Raw genomic sequence first — 27066 nt, forward strand, 5'->3', positions numbered from 1 at the left:
TGCCTGAATCTGATTCTGATCTAATTCCAAACCCCAAAATCTTGCAAGAGGATCAAGTAACTGTCAAAGGTCATACAGCTTTTAAAGTCCCAGATTAAAAATAATTAATCTTAGTTTGTGGACACGAACTGGAGTCACAGTGTATTTGCACCCTTCCATGAACAGCCAAGAGAAAAGTTGTGGAAAGCATACAGGGACCAGCAATAGCACTAGGAATAGCTGGTGGCGATGTGTGCACGGCAAGGCACGTAGCTGCTCTGGTGCACCCAGAAGGTCTGATCATCCAGTCGTCAGATGGGAGGGACCTGGTGGAGCATGTCTGCTTCCCTCCTTGTCCACATACCCATATTTTCTTCAATAAAAACCACCCTAGGGCACATGGGATGATGAGATTTGTGAAGGGAATATGGGCAGATAGATATGGAAGGCCAGTGGCAAATCCAGAAGGTCCTGCTCTCCTTTGTGGATGACTGATAACCCAGGACTGCCGAGTATGTTGCAGAGAGCACCTGGACCTCCACATAGACATGACTGTTAAGTAACCATCTGCATATCTTAATGCACCATGTCTAGGAGACACAGTATCTTATTAATGATAAATTTTGAAAAAGAAGAATGAATAATTAAATACTTAGATCTGAGTTTCACCTTTCTCCTCAAAAGCTGTCTTCTGTAGTGGGTAGATATCTGTGAGGTTCTTGTTGGCATAATGACAAGCATCTGTCTTGTAAAAATATTTCTCTGAACTGGGAGAGGAGGCAGTGCTTTGATTTTATGTTTTGGGTTTATGGTGTGCTGAGTTAGTACCTTGTATTTTTCTGTCTTAATGGCGTTCTCTTGGCTTCCACAGTGGGACTTCTCTGCTGTCACCTACTCAGAAGGAAAGGGTCTGCACGCAGTACTGTCTACATGAGAGTACTCCTTCACCGTTTATTATATTTCAAGTTAAACCACTGGTAATGGTAGTGAGAAACTACAGGGAAAAATCCTGGTATAGTCAGTTTTATTGTATTTTGTCATACTGGGGGTTGGACTAGATGACCTTTAAAGGTCAAACCATTCTATGATTCTGTATTTTGACCGTGCTGCTTTCTGGTTTGCTGAAGGATCAGATGAAAAATTATCTGAAGTCTCGTGGTTTCTGGGGTGATCTTTGTTGCTGAGGAGAATAAAAGATCGTTTAAAGGGGCTGAAATGAACAGTCTTCCTTGGCGTGACAATGCATTAATTGAAGTGCTAGCCAGTGCTCTTCTAGAAAATTAACGTGATATTTTACAGTGTTGTAAAATAAGAATTTTCGATTGCAAATGAGAAACGTATCTGCTGTGTATCAACTATTTTATAATAAATATAATTTTTTTTTCTATTTCAGTCAGGGCAGTTCACAGAAGATATGATTCCTACAGTAGGCTTCAATATGAGAAAAATAACAAAAGGAAACGTTACCATAAAGGTAAGTGTGCATGTTTGAATTAATAGTGAGTAACTAATAGACAAAGTGATTTCAACTTGGAATGTGAAAGCTTAAGAAATGTCTTTTAAGATGGTAGGATCATTTATCTCTTTTTCTAGCTCAGAAATAACTCTTTAAAAAATATAGACGTATATTTCTCTGTTACATTAGTCTATTTGATTTCATTATATCCGTGCCAGGCAGAAGCTTTGTTGCACTCTTTTGGGTTAGAAAGGTCATAAAATTCTGAGATATTAAGGGAGCTGAGTTGACTCCTGGAGGTGCCTCTCTCCTCTCTTTCCCTCTCACAGCTGTAAGTGAAATCTGAAGCAACTTTACTCCTAACTTAAGCATTTTGGGAAAGAGTGTGGTTTAGCTCACATAATATTAGCTATATGGAAACAGAACATCGAATGTTAGTCAGTTGTCAGGGAACCACCTCTTCAGTGGTGGTTCAACCATCGCAACCAAAAGATGCCATTTTGGTTGTGATTCATGACATAGGCATCAAAATAGAGATAAGCCACTCTAGTAGTATTAAGGTGCTCTTTCTCGTTTGATTATGAAGACAGCCTGATTGATTAGTCTAGATCAAATTCATGTCTTCTATCTAAAATTAGGTGAAGGAAATACAGGTTTTTATCTTTACCTTCACTTTTCCCTCCTCTTCCTTTATTTTCTCTCCTTTCTCCCTCGGTTCTAAAGATATTATTTTTCCTCTGGTTTGTTGTGACTCCTAAACCTGGGGAGGATTTTCTGAAATGACTTGTAACATGAATATAAGTAGTTGTTAACTGTCTTCCCATTCTCTCTAAACAGTGAGCAGGTAAAGGGTGGTAAAAGGGATAATTGACTTCGGTTGGTTGGGAGATGTTAAAGCTAAACTAAAAAACCCTAAACCTAAAATGACCATAGTGGTGTGAACACTGTGACTGCCTGTCTGTTTCTGGTTGTAGTGTCTTGCTACACTTTTTGAAAATTTCCCATGGCCATAGTGCCTTCAGGTGTACATTTCACTTGTGTATCTACTTCTCTGTTACGAGCTTGCAGAATAATCAATAAGTTCATCTACTGCTTGTATGTTACAGTGCCTAATAAGCCAGTCTTTTGAAAGCTATTGAAATGGAAAGTTGGATGCCACACAGCTATTTCCTCTCATCACCCCAACCCTCCTTCCCATATAACCTCTTGAAAGTCATGTCAGGTTTGGCTGAAATAAAAACTCTTAACATTACCCATATTTTGGTCTGATATTAATTTTCCAGGAAATTTTGGCAGAGTACCAAAAATAAATGATAGTGAGTATCTTAAAACTAGGTCCACAATAAAGGGTTGAAGAGTTTCTCACAGGAAAATGAAGTAAAATGTAAAATGGAGTAAAAGCGAAGTGGAGAAGAATCATTATTGCCTTGGTAACCTCAAGTTTGTGACTTTGTGCATGATCATTATGGTGAGTACGTGATTAGAGCCTACTTTGGGAGAGAATCTGACCTTATTCTTATCACAGAGCAGGTGAGCAAGAAGACAAAGCATTTTTAATTCATGCATTTCCTGAAAGGTAAATGATTGATAGAAGCCTGAACTACTTTTTTTTTTTCCCCAGTGTAGATGGCGTGTGTGTATGTGTGTGTGTTTGTGGGCTTACAAAAACCAAACTGTCACATGATGAGCACTGCAATACTCAATGCAACGTGTCCAAACTCTTCTTTGAAGTAAAAAGTCAAGACCAGCATTACTTTACATAGTGGCCAGCTCTCTGAAAACACAGAGGAATTTATATGGCAATATGAGTAAGCCTGCATCAGTTGGACTGCATCTGCAGAAAACATAGGTGACCAGAATCAGAAGCCTTATTTTGGAGACCCAGGAGTCATAAAGACTAAAAGGTAACTGAACTGGTCTTTCAGGAGACAGAAGTAGCGCACAAAGTGCACCTTCTGCTGAGTAACAGTTACACAGCTTTTCTTTGTAAATGGAGGCTATTTCACGACACTTTCTGTTAGTTCTTATGAATGCTATGTTTGGTGAAGAACGAGAGAATTTCATCGATGATGAGGTTTCACTTCTGGTCTTGGCTCTTCTTCACCTTTATTCTCAGTATGTAGAAGATGATCCAAGCTCTGCTTCAGCTCTGCTAATTCATTTCTCTGTGGCCAGCTCTGCTTGTGGTAGTACGTACGCTACGTGTAAGGTAAGGTTGGTAAGGGGAAATTTCAATTTATGGGAACATCTGCTTTGATTGCAGTATTCATGCTGCGCAACAAGAAGGTATACTGATCAACAGAGAGCTGTTTCTTCTCTTTTCTTGCTATGGAGTTTCCTTCCAAGTCTCCTCGTGCCTGTTATCCTCTCCACATCAAACACGTTCCCCTCTTCCGCTGACTGGTTTTGTGCCGCATGCATTTGTGTAAACACAAAACAGGCCAAACCCCAAACACCTCATTCCTCAAAATACCTGCTCCTGTCTCTTAAAGAGGAAGCAACAAATGTCCTTGCTTAGTCCAGGAGTGAGTTTGTCAGCAACTGAGAAAAAAAAAAAGAAATTCTAGTCTTGGGTCCCTCTGCTGAATGTGTCTCAACAACCATCTACATGTTGTTAAGTGAAGAGCTGAACTCTCCTATAGAAACAACAGGCTTCAGCCTAACAGTAGCTGGGTACATTCCTGTTTATCTTCTCCCAAGAGAGTACCGTTTTAATCAAAATCCGAACTTCTGAATATTTTTTCCTTTGGAGTCCAAGTTCTGCTTTCCAAACAGAATCTTTCTTGTAAAGGGAAATAAAACCAGCTCCTCCTAAAAAAAAACCCACGAAAAAACCCCAAAAGAAACCATGGCAAAGCAGTAGTCAGATCAGCCAACTGATACAGATATAAGCAACCTCTAAAAAAACCCACCGACCAACCAAACCAAACCCACCTCCATGCTAGTTTCTCCCCAGTCCAGTTACCTAAGTAGTGTGCTTGCCAAGCTGCTGCGTGAGTGCTGGTGCCACCACTGTGGGAAAGCAGGATACAGACAACAGGGGAAATGATGTATTTTTTGGGGACAGCCTGGATGGATTGACTTAGGTAGTTGCAAAACACCACATTTAGGGCACAGAATCCGGGCAGGAAGAAAGCAGTCTCTCCATTTGGTGAGAAAAACAGTTTTCCGTCATCCTTCCACTCTGGTAGCTGCAAACTTTTAAGCACAGCTAACACTGCCTGTTGCTAGAGGGCTGTCAGAATTATGCGTTCGGTATGCACATACAACCTGCTTATGTGTTCAGATGGATCAGTGACAATGTTTTTTAAAAAAATGTTTAATGCTATATTGTTTGTATATGCAAACTTTGTATTGTGTTAAGTTTTCTAGTCCTTACAATTAATTCATGATTCATATTAGTTATGAAAGAGAATTTATGGAGAAGTCAACAGGCATTGATATCAGAAGAACAGTCTGATTGATGTGCTAATTGTGTACATTTTCTTCCCCAAGATTCTGTTTGTTATACACAAATTAACATGTACACTAGCTATGACAGCAAATCAAATAGTGTACTTAAAACAAGAACATCAGAGGCACTGCCGCACTGCCTTACAAGTGCAAATGCATCCTAGGGCCATCCCATGCTTTCTTGACCTGTTACACATCAATGGCAGATGTGTAGAACGGGACTAGTGAGAAAATTGTGATTAGCATTGAACAGCAAATGCAGACTGACAAGCAAAAGCTGTTTCAGTTTAAGTAGTCAAACTATCTTAAGTTTTCACTTATTCAAAGAGGTATTTTTCTTTTATTGTACTTTCAGGCATGCAGGTGTTTTGTGTCCTCCTGCCTGAGTCTTCCGTTCTCTTTCAGAAGAGTACATTTGTACTGAAGCAGTACCTTCCACTTGAGCTTTAGCAATGCTTCCTAATTCATCCAGGAGAGGATTCTATTTTAATTATTTCTTAATGTCAGTTTTGTACATTTTTCATCACATCTGCCTTGGTTTACAGCTAATCAAAGAAATCCATAGGTGCCACAGTCATGAAAGTTGCCACATTGAACCATAGTTTGTAAATAATCCATACGAATAGAAATTTCCTTTCAGTTCCCTTGTTTTCTGTCTTTTGCATAGAAACAATAAGGCTGTGATTTAGAGTTTGTACAGAGAAAGCGTAAGGATAGTTGGAGTGCTATACTGATGCCACTACAGAATTGTCAGACATGGAAGAAAATGAGAAAGCTGTTTATGGTTCATTCAAGGAGACAAACAGAAATCATTTACAAGTAGACAGAGTCTTCAAAATAAAGTATTTTTTGAGCCAGGATAGTTCAAGTAGGTGACTGAAGTGACTAATAAGTTGGTACTGGAGTTGTCTGCACAAATGATATTGGAAGATCAGGTTCATGCAGGGAGGAGGTGTATGAGTTTCTGTGGAACCATGCCTTCTTCTACACTTTGATCTCAAAAGTTGTGTTATATATAGTTGTTATAATAGAGATGTTAGGAATAAGGGGATAATGCTAGCATTATTAATATGCTTATTACTTTAGAAAACAATACTTGGTTTGAAAGGCAGTCTGCACAGGAATATAATTTATTTTAACCAGTTCTCATGGTCTCTCTGCTGCAGTGAGAGCTACAAAGCGTACAGTGAAAGTAAGAGGTGTAGGGGAATATGGTTCATGTATAGATGCTTATTTCCTTAAAAGCCTGTCAAGAGGAAGTACGTCACTATTCTTGTATCTAGGTAAGCTGTTAAAATCTTACAGCCTAATTGCTAGATAAAGTTTCCAAAACTATTTTACAGTGAGACGAAGGATGTAATTTGTTGGTAAGTTGATGACTGAAGAATGGTGAGAGGGTGCCTCTTGCTAGAATCCTGCAATGAGCTTTTTGCAGCCTAGTCAACAAGAATTCGGAGTGAAATTATCCCAACAAATCAGGTTACCTTTCTCATAGAAATACTATGATACCCAACTGTCAGCCATTATTAAAATTCCATGAAAAAGTGTTATTTTACTAAACCTGTGAAGTCCTTTTCAAACATGGCAGGAATGATCTCCAGGGTAAGCGGATAGATCTTGCGTCTGACCTTTTTTAAAGGTGTCAGGGGATATTGCAAAACAGAATGAATTAAGCTTACTGTAAGAGTGAGGCTGAGAAACCATCTGGGCCAAAAAGTCATCAAGTGAAAAAAAAGCATTTCAGAAGTGTAAGACTGATCGCCTTAGGCAAAGTGAGTCACAACACCAAGAAGTAGGTGATATTAATCCTTTATCTGGTTTTTGCTGTATTCTGGGGTAGGCCACTAAGAAGGAAGTACTGTGCTAGTGCAGCATCACTGCGTGGTTTCTTTACTACAGTCCTATCTCTAGTTTCCATGCAATTCTAGAAGGCAACAAGAACTAAGGAGCCCATGGTCTTTACTTTCTTCTGATTTTGGCAGTTATTTCCAGAAGCCAGCAGATTTATTCTCGTTTTTAGTCTCTAATCCTAGTGTGGTCACTGGCATGCCTCTGTGTGTGTGTTTATCTGAACCACACTGAAAGAAAAACAGTGATTGATGCAATCTGAAAAATTTTGTAGGAAGATGCTGATTTCATGTGCTGTTTAATCAAAGTTGAGAATGATCAGAAATGTAAAGCTTTCAGCTATAACCATGAATTGTCAAATTTTGGCTTGTCAGTGTATTTAATAAAACCTGTCGCCTGTTATTTCTGAAAAAAGAAAAAGCAAAGAAGAAAGTTTTTACCAGGCAGTATTTGAAATCTAAGCAGGAAGCTTTATGGATTTTGAGGTTGTGGTTGAGATATTTAATTACAGGATGATTTTCAACATCAAAACACCTAATATATTACAACTTAAGTATCTGTTAAAACTATTTTGATGAAGTTCATAACAAAGCTGATGGCTATCACTTCTTTTCTGACAAAAAATCTATGGCTGAATTAATTTGAGGTTTTAATTCCAAGGAAGTTTTGTTATTTGCTGAGTGATTTGGTTTTGATGGTATTTCTCTATTTTTGGATCCGCTCAGTATTGGTAGTCTTTTTGCTTTGGTGAGATTTACTGTTCATTAAGCTAGACAATAGCTAAAAAATTTCTGTTAACAAACCGAATTTTGAGAGCCTCAGAAGACAAGCATCGCGAACTATTTTAAGTGATTGTGGAGCTCCAGCTGTTCAACCTTTGCTTCTCACAGTGATGTTCTTAGAATAATCTCGGGTATAAAAAAGAAATAGAGCAACACAAGACATGGATACGCACAGACAATGCAGCAGCTTCATTTTCCTTGCTTGTGCACTTCCTTTTCTTAAAAGAGCATTGCCAGTTTCTGCACCCCCCTGGATACTGCAGTCTGGAGGGAGCAGCGAGCAGCTGGAGCTGGGGAGGTGGGACTGCGGCACCCCAGCTGTCGCCACTAGAGGCCAGCGTCCTTCCACGGGAGCTGCAGCCCGGGCCCGTGCAGGCCAGTCTGCTGCAGGGAGGGCAAAGCCAAGCTTCTTGCTACTTGCTGTTTGCTCTGATGTGGCAGAGAGGAGGAGTGTCCCAGCTTTGTGCGTGCCTCTTCCAGCTTCCTTAGTTGCAGGACTCCCCCCTCCTCTGGATAGTAGAGTTTCCAAGTCTCCAAACATCGTTGGAGAATAGAAACACAGTCCTCCGGCTCTGTAATGCTTCATCCTGCTATTCAGCAGCAATTAAAAACCACCCTACCTGTCATGTCATCATCTCACGTGTCATGCAGTAGTACAAGCCTCTGTGTGTACTGCCTATATAGCTACAGCAGTGTTTCAGCAAGTAGTGGCTATTCCACATGGCTTGGGTCACTCTGAAAAGGCTGTGATGTATCTGGGCTGATTTCAAGTCAAAAGTGGTTATTTCTATGAAGAATTTTTGTGAGATGTCCCAGTGATTTATGATAGTTGTGTGTAAGTAAAAGCTGTACTGCTGGACTCAAAAGGGCTGTGATCCACAGCAGAAAGTCCAGTTGCTAGTGATGTACCCCAGGGATTGTTTAGCATCTTCATTAGTGACTTGGATGATGGGACAGGGTACACCCTCAACAAGTCTGCTGGTAGTACAAAACTAGGAGGAATGTCTGATGCAGCAGAGGGTTGTGCTGCCATCCAGAGGGACGTCGACAGGCTGGAGAGATGGGTTGACAGGACCCTTCTGAAGTTAAAGAAAGGAAAGTACAAAGTCCTGCACCTGAGAAGGACCCCAGTCAGCACTACAAGCTGACTGGCTGGAAGGCAGCTTTGCAGAAAGGGACCTGGTAGTCCTGGTGGACACCAAGTTGACCACTGTTGAGCAGTGTACCTTTGCAGCAGAAATCAACAGTATCCTGGGCTGCATTAGGAAGAGCTTTGACAGCAGGTCCAGGGAGGTGATCCCTCCTTTTTACTTAGCACTGGTAAGGCCATACCTGGAGTACTGTGTCCAGTTCTGGGCTCCCCAGTACAATGGGGATGTGAAGTTACTGGAGAGAGTCCAACGAAGGGCCGTGAAGATGATTAAGGGGCTGGAGCATCCCTCATATGAGGAGATGCTGAGATAGCTGAGGCTGTTTAGCCTAGAGAAGAGGAGGCTCAGGGAGATCTCATCAGTGTAACCAGACTTTTCTCAGAGGTGCCCAGAGACAGGACAAGCAGTAATGGGCATAAACTGAAATATGGGAAATTCCATTTGAACCATCAGAAAAAGTGTTTTTACTGTGAGGGTAATTGAATATGGGAACAGGTTGACCAGGCAGGTTCTGGAGTCTCCGTCCTTGGAGCCGTCTGCTCTAGGTGACCCTTCTTTGACCAGGGCAAGTTGGACATACAATCTCCAAAGGCCCCTGCTACCCTCAGTCGTTCTGTGATTCTGTGAAAAGGAGTTAAATGAGGGTTAGAGAGTGTCTCAGAGAATAAGTATGGAGCATACTCAGAATTACTCAGTGATCAACTAAGAAGGAAAAGTATGAAAGCACTCTCTCATCTGATAGTTTGGGCAGAGAAGCCTTGGAAACTGTGTCTGTGCTGGGAGTTGTGTGCTGCAGAGTGTGAGACAGGATGGTGCATTAGGTAGGAACCTCTACGGTGGTCGGGACAAACACATGGGGCCAGAAGTCAGTGTCCTGAGTCAGAACAGGGAGTGTTGAATGTAGCACCAGTCATTCAGAGTAACTGTTAGGACTCCTAAAAATGAGGACCAAGAGTTGATCTCAAGGAATCATCTAAACCAAACTTGTGCTCTGAGGTGAATCAGATATTTACCCAAATAGGTAATTGTTTCTTAAAATTGGTTCTTCCATGAAGAAGGTTCTACAATATCATTTGTTTTGCACAATGTTCTTCCACTCTAAGTGTTAGAAAGCTTTTTTCCTAATATCTGACATGAGTTGCTGTCATGGCAAATTGAGCTGCTTTTTTCTTCTCTATATCTGGCAGCCATTTCCTGGGAAACATTATGGGTTTGCTCCCTCCTCCCCTCTTTATAGGTTATATTTTCAAAATCTCTTTGCACCCTTTCTTTTCTCATCTGGACTTTTTCAAATTAGTCTGTGTCTGTTCTATAGACTGATGCTCAAACCCAGTGTAGGAGCCTCTCTGACACTGAGGACAGGGCAGTACATACTTCCAAAATTGTACATAAGATGCTTCTGCTAGTACATGGCTGATTTAAGATCTGCAACACTGTGGAGACACATATTTAGTTTGTGAACTGCTCAGGCATTTTGTCCTGCACCTCTACGTGGTTATTATCCATTTTGTGCTACTGCATTTAGTTCTCGTGATCTAAACATAGCATTCTGAACTTGCGTGTGTTAAATTCCAACTGCCTTATTTCAGACCATTCCTCTAGTTGGTCCAGATACTTTAAGATTCTGATCTTTTCTTTTTATCCACTCCCAGCTTGAAGTTATCTGCAGTTTATATAAGCATGTGTTCTATTCCAACATCCTGTTGGGACACATGGGAACCATAAATGCTGCCCCTGGTTAGCTCTGTCCGCCGTGGCTTTGCCTCATTGGTAAATGCTGGGAATCTGTCAGGATTGCTCAGACTTGAGATGTAGAGGGCAAGGGGGACACACGAGGAAAGTGCCAGAGAGCCGCTCTGTGGGGTTATATCTGTCATGGGAGAACGTCCTTTTCTTGTCTAATTTACCAATATTAGATTACCTTTTCCCAGCACACACACTGTTGCACATCCTCCTGGCTTTTCTCTGCTATTGAACAAATACTAATTATTGCTTTCATGGTTATATGTTCTTCAAGGACAAGCAAAATTAATAATCGCTACAGTAGTTATTGATCGGCAGTTTTGAGCTATCATTGTCCTTGCCTCTGGTCTCCTTGCCCTTGGTCTTCCAAATGCAAGTTTTGCCTACAATTTATAACTTCTCTGTGCCCGCTTTCACCATAATCTCTTGGATTTTGATGTCCAGAGACTGATTCATGATCATGTGAAAAGAGGGTTACAAAGGATTGCACATGGTCACGCAGAACCAGGGTTTTCTACTTTGGGAAGGACACAATATTGAGGCTAGGGTGGGTTGGCTCCTTCTTGATTGAGGGGATTACAGTTTTATCTCTAAAGCTGGGTTCCCTGCTACTCTCCTGCCTTAGAACACAATGTGGAGCTAAGCAGCACAAGGTTAAGAAAATGGTTTCTGAGGACAGACTTTGCTTTTATGTCCTGTTTAAAATCCACCTGTTCATCTTTCCAACATGGTACCCTGTGTCTCTGACAAAATGGCAAATATAACCCAGTCATTGAGATATAATCCCTTCCATCAAAATGCTTCTGGACTTGTTTTCAGGAGTTGAAGATGTTCAGCCATTTTGTGTTGCAAGGCTTAAGTCCATTTCTCATTCTTCAGTGAAAGTGCTATGATTAAATTAGGTAATTATAAACCGTGAAGTGTCCATATAGTGGTTTTTTCTGTCTGACATGACTAAAATAAAATACCTAGTTGCAAAAAATGTTCAAAAGTTGGACTTTATTGCCAGTGAGGAGTGACAACAGGGTTCTTTAAGGAACCAAGACTGACTTCAGAGACATAGTGTTATGGGAAATATTGCCTGCAGAAAATGTAGCCACGTGGCGTGTTTTTTTCAGCTTTAAGAGCAACTGTAAAGGCATTTCCAAAATATAGTGTAGTAGATAGGTAGTAAGTATTCTAAGGTAGTAAGGTATTCTAACTTCCATAATAGGTTACATGGCTGGTACTACAAGTAGGGCTGTAGATTTTGTATCCACACAGCAATTTATTAAAAATTGTAAGGTTATTTGATTCAGCTCTTTTTATTCTTCCTGTTTATTAGATGGGGAAGCTGAACATTACTGACTGAAGATTCCAGTCTAGAATAGGTGACTATTTAGGGTTTGTCTCCCCTGAGCTCAGCCAGGTGAAAAGGAGGAAGCCAGACTGAGCCAGCTGTCTAAACTTGATAGAGACCAGTGAGTGCTTTGCAGGAATGGTTCACCTGGTGGGCAAGGTGGGTAAGCCAGATGGAATCGTTTCCTGCTGTGGGTGCCCTCTGAGCTCTTCAGTAGCCACAGAGAGAGTTTAGTTGCTTAGACTAGATACCTATGTTTTAGGTAGCTGAAGTGGAGGGAGATGAATCCCATGCTTTCCAGGTACTCCCTGTCATTGCACATTGAGTTGGCTATGAATGCTATGGCTGCTTGCTGTCTGTGCATGACCTTGTTAGTCACGTCCAGTATATGTGGACTTGTCTGTGTACAGTGTAGTGGTGGATGTTGCTGATGCTACCTTACTCTCCCCAAGTATTCTTATTTGTTTAGAATTTCCTCACCTGTTTATTCAGGTTAGGTTTTATGGCTGATATTTTCTGAATCCTGAGCAGAAAGATACATTTCTGAGTTCAAGTATTTGGAGTGTTCGATGCAGTTTGCAAATTAAGATGCCTGTATGTAAACAGCTATATGTCTCCAATGAGGGTTAAGCTCCTTTAATAACAGAGGAGCTCTAGACAGCACTGTCAAGCCTAGAACGTAATTCTGTCATCCTAAAGAAGATGTTACATCTGGTCGGTTGAATAGCTGTCTAGGCTTCACTGATTACCATGAGATCATAGGTACTGAAGCCACGTCTTGACATCAAGATACAAACATGTCATTGTACATATCTCTGTCCCTACCCAGCATGTCTGAAAAAAAGCCATGTAAAACTGACATCTAGAAAATATTTCAACTTTGTCATTAACTGTCAAGACTTCCCACAATATAAGCTAATTAAAAGAAACCCAACTGGAGTGTTAATGAACCTTCTTGTAACTGAAAGCTTTTGGAAACCTTTGAACCTATTCCCCAGATGCATTTTTTCTCAACTGTCATGATACCACTCTGTGCAAAAGAAAAGAATTTGCTCCTTAAACGTAGCAGTCTTAAAGAGTCCTAGATCCGTGTGAAGAAATTGAACAAGAGACATGTCCAGAGAGATTCCTGTTGTAGAAGAATTTGATTTAACAGGTAAGTATAAGCACATATATATGGTAAATGATGATTCCAAAGTGTGGAGTTTAATCTAGTTTACAAATTAAAACATTGCATTATTTTATGAGAGCGTAGACCTGCAAGCAGGATAAGAATTACTACTCTATAGGAGTAGACAGGAAGAAATAAAATTGTGATTTATAAAATACAGTAGAAATAAGATATATGCTTTTGAGATTGAGCCTAAACAACTCCTTGAGATTTTAATCTCCTGTGTGGCAATGGTACTGGGTATCAAAGAAACTTTTTCTCTGCTTTGGTCATTCTATAGGCATTTTCTGATTCTTAAAATCATCTGGTCTTCTAGGGATAAAATTATCTCTTAAATACTATGAAATTTTTATTCCTGAGGGACCAACAAAAAGCCACGGGAGCAGTTTGACGCCCAGTCTCTTTTTTAAAGCACCCAGACAAAATAAACTTCTTTTTATAGTTATCTGTGTATTCTGCTGTTAGGGTATAGTCTCCTGCCTTTCCCAGTTCACACCCAGAATATACTTTTTACCTCTGTGTTAAATACTGGGATACAAAAATAGGTGATGTACAAAACATGCAAGACTCATGCAAGAAAACTTCTTTAATGCTAAGACCTCTCCCCTTTCCTTCCTGAGTGCCTCTTGTATTCTCACAGTTCTGTCTGTTCAGTCATGTACAGTGGAAATGGTTCGGGGCAGAGATTTGTGTTTTGAATAAAGTAGTTAACTCTGTCATTGTCTATTCAATATAATAAAGAGTATTAGAAAGTTACTACTAGCACCATTTAAATTTCATAGGCAAACAGGTGAGGATTTTTTTTATTCATTTATTTCATGCATTAATTTTCTTTCCCTATATCAGATAATTATAACTTAATATCTTGATGTAAACTGGGTTCCCAAGCACTATTAAAAACACTTAAGTCTGTCTTCTGTCCTTCATGTTGTACTTTAATGAATAGCTGAAAGCCTTATTAGAGAAACTGACTGGAAATGACTTATCTTTCCATTGTTTCAAGGTGACTCTCCTAATGAGAACAATACTTGTTCTGCAGTGCAATTTAATATAGTATAGATATAGTATATCATCAAACTAGGACAAAACCAGTATTTCTTTATCTTGTATTATTTATTTGGTGATTAGTCTAGGCTACATCATCTTGTAGATTTTTCTGACGACCAGGAATAATCTCTGTCAGTCTGCAAAAGTCTAATCTTACTACTGGCCTTCCCTGTCCTCTTTCACCTTCTTTCTTCTCTGATCTACCAAGAAAATAATTTTGTTTCTTTTTCCAGATGCACAGATGTGCACCAGATGGTTACTGATAGTTTGAAGGTCCTGATGAGTTATTGAAATAATTAGTGTTGGTGTGAGGTTTGTCATCTAACTATAATACTGAAGTGTGTACTCATCTCTTTCAAGCTTTTAAAATAAAAGTTTATTTTATTAAGACTTCTGAAAAAGTGCTTCAGATGTCAGTGCAGATAATAATTGATATTCAGTTCATGGTCAGAAGATCACTCAACTGTCTTTAATGTGTAAAATTCTTGATCTTGTAAAGGGGTTCAAAGGCAATCTACATATAGGTGATATACTAATTTTATGCCAGAAGGAAGAGTAAGATATCAATCAGGGAATTATTTTAATGGTGAAATGGGAAATATTTCTTTAAAATACGAACTTAAGGTGTTGAAAATGATAGATAAATTGATATATAAATATTATGTATGGGTTGTGGAATTAAAAATGTAGTCTGCATTAGTTGAAGAAGGCCTTATTATCTCAAGAGTCTATTAAGTCTCACTCTTTTGTGCAAGTCTTTCTTGCCACAGCAGTTTTAACACGTTTGGATTTATATAATATAAATATGAAAACGACTCTTAAGAAAATTTGCTTCTAAATTTAGTTTGTGCTGTAATGGATATGCCTCCTACATCTGGTATATTGTATCTATTGTTTTGATAGCTAAATCTGATTAAATAAGAAATAATTACTTCTTGTCTTGGACATAGGAACAAATCCATTCCTTTTATTTTTCAGTGTTCATCATTATTTTAATAGATGTGTCACTTGCACCTGTCTTTGGATGTAGCTGCAACAGCTACATCATCACACAGCCCTTGCCTGCATGATTTAGATCCTTTCCAACATCCTAGATCTTGGAAACAGCTTTGAAACAAGATTATTGTCATCCACCAAAAATACTGAATTCTTGCAAAGAAAGCAGAATAAATAACTCCTGTACGGAAAAGTAATGTGCTAGCCCTTAATGACAAGGAATTCGGTGTGATTCCTGGACACTAGTAGCATGCAGAAGTATTTGCAGGATTGGAGCTTTATAAAATCCCAAGCAGAATTTGAGCTTCCTTTCCTTAAGATTCACTGATTAATCACTTCAGGCCTACCCTACACTACTGTTTCCTTTCTGTTTCTGATGGGTTAATCCATGTGTCATTTAAAGCACATTTGATGAACAAGTGGGAGAACTGTTGGAGGTATTGGAGCTCCCTAGAGTATATCATCCTTTACGTGGGCTCAATCTGCTCTCTGACCAGCGCTTTATTTACTTAATATCTGTCTTTATCCTGGTGAAGGCCGATGCGTTCTTAACTGAGGTCTCCCTACCTCCGTAAGAAATGCAACTTCATAACTGTTTACATACAACGATGCTATTCTTTCTGTGCCTTTGCAGAATTCACTTTGGTATCTGAGTAAGACTTTTCTTGCAGTGAGTGGGAAAGGATAGAGTTCTCCAAATGGACATTTGGAGCTGTTAAGGTCACAGGACTGACTTGCCCTGTGAATGTGCCCGTCCCCTTTCATTGATTGGAAGGGGCTGAGAAGACCAGTCTCTTGAGGAAGGTCAGTTAAAAATCTACCTGCATTTAGGCATCGTCAATACAACCAGCATGTAAGAGTGTTATTGTTCTGTTATGTTAATACTTTGTAGTTCAAAAACATTTTGGGGTTGGGGTGTTCTTACCTTTTTCAGGTATGGGACATTGGAGGGCAGCCAAGGTTTCGGAGCATGTGGGAGCGTTATTGCAGAGGAGTCAATGCAGTTGTGTAAGTTTTTTTGTGTATTCCCATAGAAAATGTATTTTAAAATATATATTATTAATATAGAGATGCTTTTTTTCCTGTCTGCCTGCATCACATAAGAAGACCCAACATGATAACACTAGTGTGTTTTACACATCCAGCAAACCAGGTATATAATTAATTGCATGTTCCATGCCATTTTTTCCCCACAGCCCATATTTAATCTGTGTCTTCATGTATTAATAAATGCAGGGCTTATACAGCTCAGGACTGTTTTAATGCTGTTGTCAATGCGAACACTTTTGTCGCATTTCAGATGTTTTAATGCAACTTTCTGCAAGTAATGGACAATACCATAAATAACTATATTCCCATTGCAGTTACATGGTGGATGCAGCAGACTTAGAAAAAGTAGAAGCTTCAAAGAATGAGCTACACAGTTTGATAGATAAGCCACAATTGCATGGAATTCCAGTAAGTATTTTGATTATTATTCTTACCTGCATGTGGACAGTGTAGCCTAAATCCTCATGAATTCCTTATGGTTCCTCTGGGCTCTTGAAAATATGAGCTTAAATGTGATGCAGCCTTGATACATTGAGTGCTCTTAGAAAAATTATTGTGACATTTTTTCAGAGGACTCAGCATCTTATCAGTGCTGCAGTGTGTTGGTGCCTTTTCTAGTCTAAAGGTCAGAACAGATTTGGAAAAAATTCATTTTCACGTGTGACATTATCAGACAGTAATTACTTCTAGTCAGTCCCCTTGTTGGCTGAGTTTGAACCAGTGACCCAGATATGTTTCTGGCAGTATCTTAAGGCATGCGGAATTTGTCTTTCTGAAGGTTGGCAGGCATTAACATCAAATAGCGTCCTCTGCTTCCAGAGATTGTGGATGAGCTTGACTTTTTCTGTGTCATGGCTTCTTATTTTTCTTGACTTTTTAGTTTTTCAAACTAAACTGTATGGAAAAAATGCAAATATGCATCTGTTCTCCAGTAGGAAGTGTCAAAGAATAGTATATTCTGCTGAAATTTTAGTGAGGAATTATGAAGGTGGAGACTAATGTTATTTAATTAAATGTAATCTGCCAATTTAGAGCTAGTAGGAATCAATCTGGTGAGCACTGATCTTTGATGCTGACACCACCAAGTGAGAGTTCATACCTTTGATCATAAGAAAGAAAACAATGGTACCTACAAATCAGGAAGAAGTTACTCACAACTTGATGGCTCTTGCTTGGCCCCTTTTTTGTAAGCAAGTACTTGGACACTTGGCCAGTGCAAGTGATCAAGGTAATCTAAGGATGAGTAGACAGACAACCAACATGGAATTGTTTTGAGAATCAAATTCTCACACATCCGTTCTTGAAGGAGAATTTTTCAAGTGACTCTCTATCTTTTTTATAAGGTTTGCTATTATTGTTGCATTTTTTGTTAAGTACATATTGAACAAAACCTACAGAAATCTATAGTCACACTAATCATGGCGAGTGACATTGTCTGTCCTTTGTACTGTCTTCACATTCTGTTTTACTTCGCGCTTTTCCTTCCTGAAATTATAGTTCTCTCATATCTTCAGAAGTATTTAATTAAGTTCCTTTCCTTTTATATGTTATAATATCACATTCCAATTGCCCAGCCTGACCAGCAGAGTAATTTCCAAGCTGCAGTAATGTATTTTTTACTTATTTTTATTTCATAGGTAGTAACTAGTATTGAACTTCTTTCAATTTATTGTACTCAGGCTTTGGCATTATAGATCTTAAGGTAGCTTTATTAATCTGAGGCTGCAAGTAATGAGTTTTAATGTGTTGCAGATTCATGGGAAATAATGGGACATTCTTGATTCAGAATTGTAACACATCTGGAAAACAATAATGCAATCATAATTAGAAAAACCTTCCATTGCTTACTTTATCTTAGAATGTACTCAACACATTCATCTGACCTTAATTCATACTCGAAGCCTTAACTATTGCACAGGAACTCTGAAGTTCCAGCATCTATTCAGTAAATTTTCTGCATTTCACAAAGTTAACTCCTAATGACTGCCCTTCTGATTTCTACCATGGATGCTCAAAGGGGAGGGAGAGGAATCAGTCATTTGGCTGGTGCTTGGGTGATATATGGTTTGGTAGCCTGGCTGTTTAGTGAATGTTAAGAAGCAGGGGAGCAAAACCATAGAGAGAATCATGTCTGGGTCTTGAAGACCCATCTTTTCTTCTGGGGCCCTACTTTTGATTAACATTAGTCTGGTCCTGTGGATTAAGTGTCTGTTGGTGGCTTGGGTGCACCTGGTGCATGTTTTCCTCCAGGTTTAGCTGCGTGGAGAAGGAATCCACTTAGTGCAGTCTAACACCATCCCGTAATACCATCTGGAATGGAGAGATTCACTTCCAGAGGAGACTTCTGATACTGATACACCCAGAAATAATGGGATCCAGTTTTAAGGGGTGCATCCAGCACCTGACCCTGGCTAGGAGCAGGATTTCCATGATGCTTCCACTGTCATTGGTCATTTTGAATATGTATGCTATTGTGTTCTAAATACTTGTCTACAAGTTCCAAAATAATGCCAACAAATGGTTAAAGACAAAAATAAATTTTTATTGCTCCTGGATTTAACATGAATATGAATGATTTCTTTCAGGTGTTAGTCCTTGGAAATAAAAGAGACCTCCCAGGTGCACTGGATGAAAAGCAGTTAATTGAGAAATTGTAAGTAGCTGGTCTGTGTAAAAAGCTGAAACACTGTAAAATTCATAGAATCGTCTTGGTTGGAAGGATCCTTTAAGATCATCGAGTCTAGCCATCAACCTAACAATGCCAAAATCACCCCTAATCCATGTTCCGAAGCACCACATCTGTATGCCTTTTAAATACCTCCAGGGGTGGTGACTCCACCACTTCCATGGGCAGCCTTTTCCAGTACTTGGTAACCATTTTGATGTGTAAGAGAAAGTAAAGTCATTGGTAGTCTATGGCAATAACCAGCTATAACAGCTTCAATTTTACGTTCTCAGGTACTCCACTTTGAGCTCTGATGGCAGTTGAAATAGCAATCTAGGCTTATAACTGACTACAGTAGATTTGAACCTCTCGTGATTATTATTTTGATTGTATAAAGTTGTTTCAGATAATCCTGTTTTCCCATCACTGAAGATACAACTGCTATAGATAGTAATAGGCTCACTTAGACTTTTCAGAGTACATTGTAGTGGCAGTTTAATGCTCGAATGGTATTAGAACAGAACGATTCCAACCTACTGTCTGTAAATTTAAGCAATTCAGATATTTTTGGCATGTATCCAAAGTATATACTTATGGATTACTGAAACTAATTTAAGGGTAATTGTAAAGGAAATACACAGTTTTGTAAAAATTACCAGTATAGCAATAATTTTGCAGAATAGGATTCTGTGTCTCAAATCACATAATTTTAATCAGTAGGAAGTGCAAGCAAAGTGAAGTGAAGTGAAGCTTCAGTATAGAAGGATGGTCCAAAGACTAAGCAACTAAACGGGGACTTAGGAAACAGAGAGTCACAGAATGGCTGAGGTTGAAAGGGACCTCTGAAGGTTATCTTGTCCACCCACCTACTCAAGCAGAGCCACCTAGAGCTGAATTCCCTGGACCATATCTAGATGGCTTTTGAGTATCTCCAAGGGCGGAGACTCCGCAGCCTCTCTGGGCAACCTGTGCCAGTGCTGAGTCACCCTCAGAGGTAAAAAGTGTTTCTTTATGTTCAGAGGGGGCCTCCCATGTTTCAGTTTGTGACCATTGCCTCTTGTCAAGTCACTGGGCCCCATCTTCTTTACAGCCTTCCTTCAGATATTTGTACAAATTAATAAGGTCCCCCCTGACCCTTTTCTTCTCTATGCCAAACAGTCCCAGCTCTCTCAGCCTTTCCTTATATGTGAGATGCTCCAGTGCCTTTATCATTTTAGTGTCCTTCCACTGGATTTTCTCCGGTAGCTCCACATCCCTCTTGTGCTGGGGAGCCCAGAATCGGACACAGCACTCCAGGTATGGCCTCACCAGGGCTGAGTGTAGAGGGGAGGATCACCTCCCTCAACTGGCTGGCAACACTCCTCCTAATGCAGACCAGGATCCTGTTAGCCTTTTTTGGCACATTGCTAGATCATGTTCAAGTTGGTGTCCATGAGGACCCCGAGGTCCTTTTCTGCAAAACTGCTTTCCCAGACAGTTGGCCCCCGGCATGTGTTGGTGTTCCCCGCCAAGGGCAGGACTGTGAACTTCCCTGTGTTGAACTATGTGAGGTTCCTGTCAGCCCATTTCTTCAGCCTGTGGAGTTCCCTCTGAATGGCAGCACAACCCTCTGGTGTATCAGCCACTCCTCCTGGTTTTGTGTCATCATCAAACTCTGCCCCATCGTCCAGATCATTGATGAAGATGTTCAACAGGATTGGACCCAGTATTGATCCCTGGGGTGCACCGCTAGTTACTGGCTTCCTGCTAGCCTTTATGCCACTGATTGCCACCCTCTGGGCCCAACCATTCAACCACTTTTCAGTCCATATCACTGTCTGCTCATCCAGTCCATACTTCCTCAGCTTGTCTGTGAGGATATGGGAGACGGTATCAAAAACCTTACTGAAGTCAAGGTACACAATATCCACTGCTCTCTCGTCATCTACCAAGCTGTAGATTTCATTATAGAAGGTTATCGAGTTGGCAAGGCATGATTTCCCCATTGTGAATCCATGCTGACTACTCCTGATCACCTTCTTGTCCGTCACGTGCATGGAAAATATTTCCAGGATTAGTTGCTCCATCACCTTCCCAGGGATTAAGGTGAGGCTGACAGTCATGTAGTTCGCTGGGTCCTCCTTCCTGATCTTTCTGAAGATAAGAGGAGGGGCATTTGTTTTCCTCCATTCTTCAGGCACCTCCCCAGTTGCTGTGATCATTCAGAGGTTATCAAGAGTGATCTCATGATGACATCAGCCAGCTCCCTCATCACCTGTAGGTGCATCCCATCAGGGCCCATGGAATTCTGTATTTCTCGTTCGCTTATGTATTCCCTGATCTGATCCTCTTCTATCAGGGGTGCGACTTCCTTGCTCCAGACTTTCCCCTTGGTCTCTGGGCCTGGGATTACTGAAGGCAAACGTTGATAGTAAAGACAGTGGCAAAGCCAGCATTCGGTACTTCTGCCTTTTCCATGTCCTGTGTAACCAGGTCCCTGTCTCATTGAGTAGTGGGACCACGTTTTCCCTTATCTTCCATTTGTCACTTAAGTACTTATAGCAGCCCTTCTTGTTGCCTTTGACGTTGCTCATGAGATCAAATTTCAGTTGGGCTTTGTCTGTCCTAACTATCTCTGCACGCCTGGACAGTGTTTCTGTATTCCCCCCCAGGTTACCTGTCCCTGCTTCCACCTTCTGTGTGCTTCCTTTTTGTGATTGGGTTCTGCCAGAAGCTCGTTGTTCATCGACTTATGCCTCCTCACTTTTTTTCCGGACCCGTTAGGATGCCTGCTCTTGAGCTTGGAAATGATCCTTGAATATTAACCAGTGTTCCTGTTACAAGGCCTTATCCCATGGGACTCTTCCAAGCAGATCCAAGTCTGCTCTCCTGAAGCCCAGGGAGGTCACTATTTAGTTCTCTTCTTTATTACAGTCTCTTGTGTGATCTCAAGAGTCTTTCCTTCTCCATGCCTCCACTCCTCATCTGCTTCACGAATGTAATCTGTTTCCTGCATGTCTGTGTCACTTGTGTGAGGATAAATAAATGAAAAAATAACAAAGTGCTCAGAAACTCTAAGGGGATAGGGAAATTCCCAGAAAGAAACAGAAGTTAATTAAGAACCAGTTTCTTCCTAAATGTATAGACATCCTTTCAGTGGGAATCATATCTGATATATTTAAGTATGATATAATGAACATTCTGAAGATTAATGTTGTGATCATTTGAGTAGTGTCAGTTGATTATAAGAGTTACTAGAGATAAAAACTCTGAATTCTACGTGAAAAGAGTAAAGAGTGAAGGCCAAGATGTGGTAATGTTACTTGGTTACCACTACTAAATGTTATTTTCAGCTTATGGATTTATGTGTTTTTATTTTTCACTATTACACTGACTTAATGAGAAATTTGAATTTTTGTGAAATTACTTTATATCCTTTTAATCTTTACAGTTTAAGAAATGTAGATTTTTTTGTGTGCAGTAGCATATTTTAAAAATCTGATATCTGAGGATAGAATTGAACCCACTGAGTCGAAAGCAGAAAACATGTAATTTAATGGAATTTCCTGTTGTCAGTCTCTTTGAACTTATAACACTACTATTTTATAATTGTTTTTCTGCAGAAACCTTTCAGCTATTCAAGACAGAGAAATCTGTTGCTATTCTATTTCCTGTAAAGAGAAGGATAACATCGGTAAGCTTCTTTTTCTTACAGCATCATCAGTGTATGCTTTCTGCTTTAGATCAGCTGTTAAAAATGTTAATGAGATTTGAATATCTAACTCCAATATATAACTGAAAATCTCAATTTACTTTGAAAGATTGTGTTGCAAATATTGCATGCAATTGTATTTGTTTTACTATAGAATTATGTGTAATTTAAAAGTCACTTCAGTTCCATGAGAAGTTAAGTTGACAGGGACCTTGGAAAAACATATTTAAAACCCAAAGTAATCGAAGACTTCACAAAAAATGTGTTACTTTTGAAACAATAGTAACTGGATATGAAGGCCTTCCAATTATTATGTGATACTTAATAAATTTTGGTAAGTGTTTTGTTCCATACATGATTTTACTTGTAAGCAGGCCTTATGGTGGTGTTCCTCAAACTGGGGGACTAGTGCTTCTGTCTTGCTGGGGATGCGCGGAGCATATCCTGAAGTCAGTGAAGTTGTCTCCCGTCTCGCCTTTGCTTCTTGTCCTTTTGTTCCAATGGCCAGTCCGGCCCAAACCATGACAGACCTTTTCTCTCTTTCTGCTCACTTTCCTCCGCTTTCCTGACGCTTTCTGTTGTCATATTGTCCCCTTCCCTTCCCTCCACAGGGCAGGAGAAAGGGGTGAAGCACAGGCTGAGCCAGCAGCAGCAGTTGCCTGGGGCACACTGCCTCTGTGCCACCCTTCTGCCCTGTACGCTGCTAAGAGAAGTGGTGCTGGATGGGAGGGATACAGCCTGGGTAGATATTTATAGCTGCTTCTTGAGGAAGCCAGACTCGTTAGAAGAACTGGGTAGCTCTGTAGGGCTCAGCTGAATAAGAGACAGTGGGAGTGGGAATAGGAGGAAAGCCAGTTTCTCCCAGCAGCAGCAGGGTAAATTTCCATCCTAGGCAGAGAGGACCAGGTAGTGGAGGTGGTGAGGAGACTGTACCATGACACCTGGGCTTCAGGAGGCTGGAGGAGATGTCATCTGTGTGCAGGGACATGTTAGGCAGCGAGGGCTTCTCTTGGAAATGGTGTACAGCATTTGGGTACGTTGGTTTGAAGGAGGACAAACCTTGTTTTGCTGCAGCTTGGGGTGCAACAGCTATCTCTGAGTGAGGGAAATACACAGGATGTGCTGTTACGCTGGGGAAGATTAGACTTTGGGATATAGGGACTGAGGACACAACATAGTCAGGAATATCTGCATAGGTGAAGGGCAGTGAAGGTGACTGAGATTTAAGAAATGCAGTGCTTGATCCTCATCAAACTAGCAAGGCTGCAGTGTAGGATCTCAAAAGTGGTATCGTGACTAGAAACTGGTAAAACCAGCTTAATTTCTGAAAGGATCTTGGAGAAAATAGGTTTTGATCCTGATTCATTTGTATGGGTGGCCTGGAGGGGAAAAGCATGCAAAAAAAGCATGCTAAAATTTGCAAAGGGGGGTTGGAACTAGATGATCTTTAAGGTCCCTTCTGACCCGAACCATTCTATGATTCTATGGTTCTATAATAATAAGAATGATCGCTAATGCAGAACCATGTAGATCACTTAACTTGTGGAAGTCCTGGCAGTAGTGATGAAAAAGACTCAAATATTAACTAAGAATCAGTCAAGTATCTTCCAGTATAACATTTTGCCAAGAAGGTGTAACCTGGTTCCTGACTACTTGCCCAAAGAAATAACAAATGGGAGCAGACTGCGTCTGTCACGTGTGTTTGGAACTGCGCGGGCATTACTGGAGCACTGTGTGCTGTGTTTTCAGGAAGACCTTGAGAAACTGCAAAGAGGTTAGGCAAGAACCTAGGGAGATCAAAGGACTGGAGAACGTCATTTATAATGAAAAACTGTAATGAAAACATATTTAGCTTATTAAAGTGATGAAATTACTAGGCTGTTAAGGAGAAGACTGGGAGCTGTCTTCTTCCTGTGCGTTTTTGATTGATGGCAATGCAGTTGAATGAGATGATAGTCATTTTTCAGTGCAGACTGCAGCCTAGCTAACGGGTCTCATCAGGAGGTGTAGGTGTAGAGCTGCCCGTTTCTGTGTCCTGAGAGACTGAGGAAGATTAGTGTATAGTTATTAGCTTTGTTTTAGATGCCGTGGGATGCTTTTGTCTGCAGTCTCAGTGCCTAAGCTGGTCTGCCAGGATATTCATGGAAGGCTGTCTTGCACTTAGGACAGATGTGGCAACAAATTCAAATTTGAGGGCTAGAGCTGTTGCTGCCCCCTGACAACCTTCCTACCTTCCTGACAGATGTTACTGCCTTGAGGCAAAACCATCTAATCTGCTCATGAATCAGTTTGTGAACTGCTGCAGTTTTCAGCCCAATGCATTAGATTGTATTAGGAGGGGTACCAATTTCAGCTATCAAATTCTAGTCTAGTGTTGCGTGTCTTTCAGAGACCTTGGACTCCTGCTACCTACCTAAATGGCTTCTTAATGCTTTGTCAGATGTTTGCCCTTCTATTTCCTTCTGGTCGTGTATTTCTGCCTTTGTTCTCACAAGGTATTTCATTCCAGTCTGGATTTTACAGTTCATTTTATGGTCATCTTAAATCTTTGCTTTTCCAACAGTTCATCTGTGGCTTAGAGAACTTGATGTCAGTCGTCATATTTCAAGAATACAAAATGCACACAGTTTAAAAACAAACAAAAAACAACAGAAAAGAACCTACCCAGAGTTTCAAGTACCAAATTTTTAATTAGGTGTAAATTAAAAGCTTGTGGTTTCTGCATTTTGTTTGTTTAGGGGTTTTTTTAGTCGTATTAACCTGCTGATGTTCTGTTGTCCTTTTACACTTTGTGAACAGGCTGTTGAGTTTTTCATTTTGTTTTATCTGTCCTGGCAGACATTACATTACAATGGCTTATTCAGCACTCCAAATCAAGACACTGTTGAAGAAAACTTTTGCTGAAGATAACTCTTTCCCAATCACTTTGACTCCTATCAGCTATACACAACTGAAAAGATAAAGAATGCAGCTGCGTACTACCAGGACTCACTTGGGTTGTATTTGTTAACAAAAGTAAAACTGAGTTATAGCTTGTCTCTCTATTTTGGTTCTTTTTTTTTAAAAAATCCAGATACTTGTCTGCCTAGGTGAATTTCCTAAACGCCTTAATACAAAACTGAAAGAAACCAATACTTTTTTGGGCTGAAATGTTTTGAGTTTATGCATGTGAATTGTGAAACACTTAGTAATTTTTTTCTAATTTGAAACTGAATAAACTGCACAGTGGAAACAGATATGACTGGTTTTTTGGAACATATCATATAATTATTCATACAGAATGCTTTCCCTCCAAACACCTGTAGTTAAGTGTCAATAATCAATTAAAACGATAATTAAAAACATCTTATTTTAACAAAGTGCTGTTAATCGGAACACTTTCAAATACTCCACGTGGTGAGAAGTTATTTCCGAAATTGTGTATCTGTAGTTATCTAGTTTTTCCAGTGACAAAATAGAGAGAGAGAGAGCAGGTGAGACCCATGTGCATCTTTTCTGACATTATTACCCACAAAATTCATGGATTTCCTAAGCTTTTTTATTGTAAATGAAGTAGTTTTCACAGTGCTTCTGGACTACTCCTTCCATTCCTGAACCTTGCAGAATTTTTGAGCCTAATATAGCTGGCTCTGAAGTAGGATTAGTTCTTTTGAAACAGATTAAAGGAGCAATTCACTTTTTTAAATTTTGATGCATTGCTAACATCTTACAGATATCTGCTTCCAAGTGCTTCACTTAGAAGCACTCTGATGGGAATTCTTCTGTGAGTTTGGAAATTCTATTAACTACGGAAAGTTCATGTCAGAAAGTACTTGATAGACTTAAAACTTACACAAGATAGATTAGATGCTCAGTGGTCAAGTGTTTCAAGGACACTTGCAGACCTAGGAGGGAGAAGTTCTGGGATGCCAGTCTAAAGATGTGCTAAATCAACTGATTGCTATAGTATTAAAAAGGTTTTAAGTTGTTTATGCAGTTCTTGCACCTAAGTATATGAACTATAAAAATAGCAATGCTTTTTGTCAATTCTGTTTGAGGATGCTTTTATGCTAGTGGCTTTGATAAGTGCTAAAACATGCTGCACAGACTTGGTAAAATCTTTCTTGAGTGTTACAGGAATGTTACTAAAAGCATGACAGTCAGGTTATAGCACTCGTTCATAAATGTTTGCAGTATTACCTGCAGAACTCTGGCCAGAGGGGCTAATTTTTCTAAAGTTTCATGACAAGAATGTGACTATTTGTTAAGTGCTGAGTGCTCAGTAGGTAAGTAACGATCTTTCAGTAAATACGTTCCTGAAACAGGATGTTGGAAATAACCTTCCAGAATCTGACACGTAATCCATCTAGTGACGTTTGGCTGAAAAACCAGCATTAGATGGCGAAGATGATGAATTTTGAAGACTGTTGTTCATGTTCTTTTGAAGTAGTAGAGATGTTGCAGAATGCACTGGACTTGCAGTCATTATGCATGAAACACAAGAGAAAAGCCACTTCTGTACCAGTGGTCTTGATAGCCTTCCTGTAGTTGTGCTTTGTGGTGGTAGGGCCTCATCTTCCGACCTACTGTCGCAGCATGCAAGGTCATGCTTCTGGCATAGGAGCTCCGTATCAAGTCTTACTGCATCACTCCTTAATCTGGACCTGTCTTGCCCCTTTGCTGCAGGCTTTTTTTGGGGTGGAAGCAACCTGTTTG

At 40.0% G+C, this 27066-nt stretch overlaps 1 protein-coding gene across 2 annotated transcripts in view; it reads left to right on the forward strand.

Moving 5' to 3' along the window:
* The window catches only part of LOC134510245 (ADP-ribosylation factor-like protein 8B), a 29107-nt gene extending 3500 nt beyond the window's left edge, over nt 1-25607 (forward strand). The window contains exons 2-7 of one of the 2 annotated variants that reach the window (XM_063323303.1): nt 1373-1453; nt 15900-15973; nt 16330-16423; nt 18601-18668; nt 22283-22353; nt 25210-25607. In XM_063323303.1, the coding sequence (XP_063179373.1) occupies nt 1373-1453; nt 15900-15973; nt 16330-16423; nt 18601-18668; nt 22283-22353; nt 25210-25259 (438 nt within the window). In that variant the 3' untranslated portion in view covers nt 25260-25607. The remainder of the gene's footprint in view (nt 1-1372; nt 1454-15899; nt 15974-16329; nt 16424-18600; nt 18669-22282; nt 22354-25209) is intronic. The other variant, XM_063323304.1, reaches the window with a different exon arrangement.
* Nucleotides 25608-27066: the final 1459 nt, after the last annotated feature.

The sequence above is a fragment of the Chroicocephalus ridibundus genome, chromosome 1 (genome assembly GCF_963924245.1).
Source record: "Chroicocephalus ridibundus chromosome 1, bChrRid1.1, whole genome shotgun sequence".
Classification (NCBI taxonomy): domain Eukaryota; kingdom Metazoa; phylum Chordata; class Aves; order Charadriiformes; family Laridae; genus Chroicocephalus; species Chroicocephalus ridibundus.